At 35.3% G+C, this 4,712-nt stretch overlaps 2 protein-coding genes across 2 annotated transcripts; both read right to left on the bottom strand.

Moving 5' to 3' along the window:
- LOC113007593 (olfactory receptor 2B6-like) lies at nt 1-1,015 on the bottom strand. The gene is made up of 2 exons (XM_026144308.1): nt 438-1,015; nt 1-331 (listed from the first exon to the last, which is right to left on the bottom strand). Exons 1-2 carry the CDS (start codon nt 1,013-1,015, stop codon nt 1-3), a joined length of 909 nt encoding a protein of 302 aa, XP_026000093.1.
- Nucleotides 1,016-1,787: 772 nt separating this feature from the next.
- Nucleotides 1,788-3,139, bottom strand: LOC113007592 (olfactory receptor 2AP1-like). Its single transcript, XM_026144307.1, has 2 exons — nt 2,249-3,139; nt 1,788-1,850 (listed from the first exon to the last, which is right to left on the bottom strand). Exons 1-2 carry the CDS (start codon nt 3,137-3,139, stop codon nt 1,788-1,790), a joined length of 954 nt encoding a protein of 317 aa, XP_026000092.1.
- Between the last annotated feature and the right edge of the window lie 1,573 nt (nt 3,140-4,712).

Genomic DNA, 4,712 nt, shown 5'->3' with positions numbered 1-4,712 from the left:
TTATTTTCTGTTAAGATAAACTGAAGTCAGGATTCTGTTTCGTATTTTGGTGAGTTTGAATCCATATATGAGAGGATTCATAACTGGAAGAATAGTGAGAAGCTCAATAGCAATCAAATTTTGGAAGATTCGAGATGAATCTGTGGAGTCAAATCGCCCATATATCGACTGAAAAACCATTACAAAGAGAAATATGATCAAAGAGGTCAGATGGGGCACACATGTCTGCATAAACTTTACCCTGTCTTCACTGGACCTCATGCATGTTTTAATAAGATGCGTGTAAATCCAAATTATGAAAAAGCCATGAAATATATAAACAATAAGTGTTGCATATGGACCAGTATTTTTTTTTAAAAAGGTTTTCAGAATCAGAATCAGAATCAGAATCAAAAAGGGTTTTATTGCCAAATGTTGAGCAGGTTTACAACATTAGGAAATTGCTTTTGACTTCAGGACAAGCAAGTTTAACAATTAACCAGTCTGGACATAAGACTCTCTGAATGTTTATACCACATAACTTGACTCTTGATGTTATTGGGATATTGATGGAGAAAATGCAGAAAGGTGTCAGCCAGGATAAACACACCAGCTGAGAGAGCCTCCTCATAGTCATGAAAGAGTGGTAGTGCAGAGGTCGACATATAGCCAGATACCTGTCAAAGGCCATGACAGCTAAAATGGACAAATCACAGGAGGAAAATGAGTACATGATAAAAGCTTGTAGCATGCATCCTTCATATGAGATGTGATGAAAAGATGACAGTAAGTCTGAAAGGAATTTTGGGTAGAAACCTGTGGACCCATAAAGTGCATTAATGCAAAAGCTACTAAGAAAAATGTACATAGGTTCATGGAGACTTTCATCCAAGACAATGAGCAGCACAAGAGAGATATTGAAAAACAGAATCACACAATAATGCAGTAAAGTTATTATGAAGAGGGGTACTCTGAAATTCATCGTGTCATTAAATCCTAATAGAACAAAACTTTTTACATTAGACACATTATCCATGATCAGAGAACTCAAATGCCTTATCATTTTAAAAATATGTGTGTGTGATTATATGTGAGTGTACAGAAAATAGAGCTACTGCATCTACATCTCTATCATTGCCTTTTGTTCAACAACAAAACACACCTGGGAATTCAACCTCTGTTGATCTATTTAAAAAAAATCCCCTGAAAATCAACAAAGCAATACTCTGGTAAGTGACTATAGTAAAAGTACCTTTTGAATTTACAGAAATAAATAATAATAAATGTGTTTTGGGTGTCTTAAAGGAAAATAAATGTAAACAGAAGGCAAGATCTATTACAGTTTGCAGGGGTAGGGTACAGCTGCTGTTGTAAATAGCATGACATTTTTATTTTTAAATTGCATTGAAGACCCACAACTTATGCTTGGCTGCTTTTGTTGATTTTTGCTCTGCATTTGGGACTATCCAGCCTTTTGTTTTTCATTTATTTGTTTATTTTTATTCAAAAGCAAATGAAATTGAGTGGCGACGTTTCAAATAAATGGTATCATTTGTACAAACAGAACTCATTGCTATCAGCTGGAACAGTATTACTAATTTTAATTGCTTAAGTACCAGCGCTCCTTTAAGATCGTCCCAGGCACAGGTCAGGTTACTCCTTTTCACAATTTGCTTCACAAGGAAGAGAACATAAGCATTTGCTTTTTTGATATACAGTGGTTTGTAGCCTGGTGTGATGACAGCCACTTAATTTGGGATGTAAAGAAAACCCAAAAGACTGATTTCAGAGTAAAGGTGTGCAGAGGCCTAGGTCAGAGAGTTTTTCAACTCCCACCTCTGGCAGAGCTTTAGTAGCATTTTGATAATTACCTGAGAATAAAATTTTAGACCCAAGGGTATTATAGTTAAGTGTAACTAAACTAGGTGAGAAAAAACATGTTAGTCAACCAGAAAAAGAAGATAGTCGTCAGAAAAAGATGTAACGAAATTAAACCCCTTTTAAAATGCAAGACAGAAATGAATAATGTACAGGAAATGTGTTTAATTTCAATGTGTGTGTGTGTGTGTGTGTGTGTGCTTTTAATTTAGACATGTACAAACCAAAAGAAAATTCTACTTATATTTCAATTAATGAAGACAGTCTGGTAATATGTATATTGATTAACACTATACTGTACATATGTAAACAGATTTTTTGCCCCTTTCTGCAGAAACACTCATGACTTTAATCTCAAAGCTAAACTTTTACCACATATAAAATTCAAAACTCTTTTTCTTATTTTTGTTAATTTAAATCCATACATGAGGGGATTAATAATTGGTGGGATGAGGAGAATTTCCATTGCCATGAAATTTTCAAAACTTTGTGCTATTTCCTTTGAGCCAAATCGCATGTATAACATATCAAAAAGAAAAGACAGAACAACAACCGTTAAAGAGAATAAATGTGGTACACATGTCTGCATGAATTTGTTCCAGTTTTCTTTGGATGACTGACATGTTTTGATCAGATGTACATAAGACCAGAAGATAAAAACGGCATGACCAAAATAAAAGGTGTAATTAAAAGCAGGAATAATAACTTTAGCTACAGAGGCAGAGCAAGCCAGATTAGAAATTAACCAGTTTATACAGTAGATCCTTTGTATGTGTGAGCCACATAACCTTGATGTTGCTGTTGTTATCGTGCTCATTAAGAGAAGGTAAAAGGGAATAAGCCAAGCAAAAAATACAAAAATACAAACTCTTTGTTTAGTCATCAGAGAGTGGTACACAAGAGGTCGACATATAGCCACGTATCTGTCATAGGCCATGAGAGCTAGGAGAGAGAAGTCAGCACAAACTGAAGAGTGCAATACAAAACCCTGTAAAAGGCATCCTGCATAAGAGATGACATGAGTGGTGGACAGAAGATCGTAGAGAAACTTGGGATAAAATGCAGCAGTCCCATAGAGTCCATTGAAGCACAGATTGCAGAGGAAGATGTACATGGGTTCATGAAGGCTTTTATCCACAATGACTGTCACAATTATCGTCAAATTTACCAGCCAAATCACACAGTAACACAGTAAAGTGAGACCAAAGAGAGTGACCCTGTAGTTTGCAATATCACTTAAACCTGAGAGAGTAAAAACAGTAATTACTGAAACATTATCCATAATAAAATATTAGTTTACCTTACTAGGTGTCATTTCAAACTGAGAGCAAATGACATTTTTACAAGTTAAAGCCAGGGTGTAATTAAGTCTGTCTGTGTACTGTCTCCCTGACAAAGTATGTCACCAGAGGTTTATATACACTTCTTGTCAGCCACATTTATGTAGTTAGTATGATGTAAGCGATGCTTTCACTCCTTGAGTTGAGTTAAAAATTAATTTCTTTGTATTTTATGTAACTATTGAGATCTGGGAAATGACTACAAACAGGTTTGAGCAAACGATGAGCAGTGAGATAAATTAATGCATTTAGTTTAAGAAGAAGAGCTTGCAAGAAGAGCTTTAGCAGCATCCCGAGGAATTTTAGGGGGTGATTCATGAGTTTCAAGCTTGTTGTTACAATCTATTCAAGCTCTCTATATGCAACAAGACCTTAATTTTCAGTGTAAAAGACAACACAGTGATTAAGGCTATTATACATTTGATAAGCAACGCATTCTTCCCTTCCCTCAAAAAAACATAATACAGCTGGGTTATATTGAGTCTTGCTTTTCTTTTTAGATTGTAAAAGAAATGAATCCAGTGAAACATATTTTGTAAATGAAAATGTATTTTACCCTAACAACCAGGCCTCTTTATAATGTTTAAACCTGAAAAGAAGCAGAAAAAAACATACTTACTGCCTGAAATTTTCAACAATAACCTCAGAATACTTTTGAATACTGTTTACACAGTGTAAAACAGCGACTTTGGACTGAGAGTATTATAGGTAACTACAAGTAAACTAGATGCAACAAAACTTTTCAGTTTTCAAAAGGAGATATTAAACTTAATGTTTGCATTTACAAAACAAACAAACAAAAATAATAATGTGCAGGAAATGTGCTTAGTTTCACTCATTTTTTTTATTTAATTGTGTAAAAACCATTGAGTCTGTGATGTCTATATGATTTTAAGTGTTTATAGTTTAATATACGTAATGAATTTATGCAAACTAATGAAAGGTAACACTTTATAACATGATCTGCCACTATGGCGGAAGTACCCCGTACAAGTGCAATTTGAGGACACCAAAGGTAGGTTTTTGCAAGAAACAGCGAAACAAGAACACCGTAAGTACACTGTACTTTCTGGGGCGTGGGTCTTGTTAAGGTGCAGTACCGTGTACTTGCGGGCATTTTTCAGGCAACAAGTCGGGTTTTTTGCAAGAGACAATGAAACAAGTATACTGTAAGTACTAGTAATGTGTGGATCGATACTGAAATATTGATTCCTCTGATGCCAGTCATTTATGTTCTAGAATCGATTCTCATATTAAAATATCGATATTTTAGTAATTTAGGGTAGATTTGTAGTTTATCATTAACAGGAACACAGTGGAAAGAAACTATATCATTAGGACTGTCTACATTGGAAGGAACTACTTCCTCTTCCGCCTTTTTATAGTCATGTGCAAATGTGGTTGTATAAATGTGTCTGCATGCAGACAGGAAGCTGAGACAGCGTACTTGCGTCGTCTCAGCTTCCTGTCTCTGCTGAGAGTTCAGGCAAGCCATCTCAGCTGTCTACGGCGGCC

This window comes from Astatotilapia calliptera, chromosome 16 (genome assembly GCF_900246225.1).
Source record: "Astatotilapia calliptera chromosome 16, fAstCal1.2, whole genome shotgun sequence".
Lineage (NCBI taxonomy): Eukaryota > Metazoa > Chordata > Actinopteri > Cichliformes > Cichlidae > Astatotilapia > Astatotilapia calliptera.
The sequence above is the reverse complement of the archived record's forward strand: the minus strand, read 5'-3'. Positions and strand labels throughout refer to the sequence as shown.

What these genes read in the sequence shown, in the direction of transcription:
- LOC113007593 (XM_026144308.1), bottom strand. Translation starts at nt 1,015, where the DNA reads ATGGATAATGTGTCTAATGTAAAAAGTTTTGTTCTATTAGGATTTAAT. An exon ending in CCTGAAGTCAAAAGCAATTT is followed by an intron (nt 332 to 437) that starts CCTAATGTTGTA and finishes TGGTCCATATGC; the next exon opens with AACACTTATTGTTTATATAT.
- LOC113007592 (XM_026144307.1), bottom strand. Translation starts at nt 3,139, where the DNA reads ATGGATAATGTTTCAGTAATTACTGTTTTTACTCTCTCAGGTTTAAGT. An exon ending in TAACAAAAATAAGAAAAAGA is followed by an intron (nt 1,851 to 2,248) that starts GTTTTGAATTTT and finishes TTTTATTCTCAG; the next exon opens with GTAATTATCAAAATGCTACT.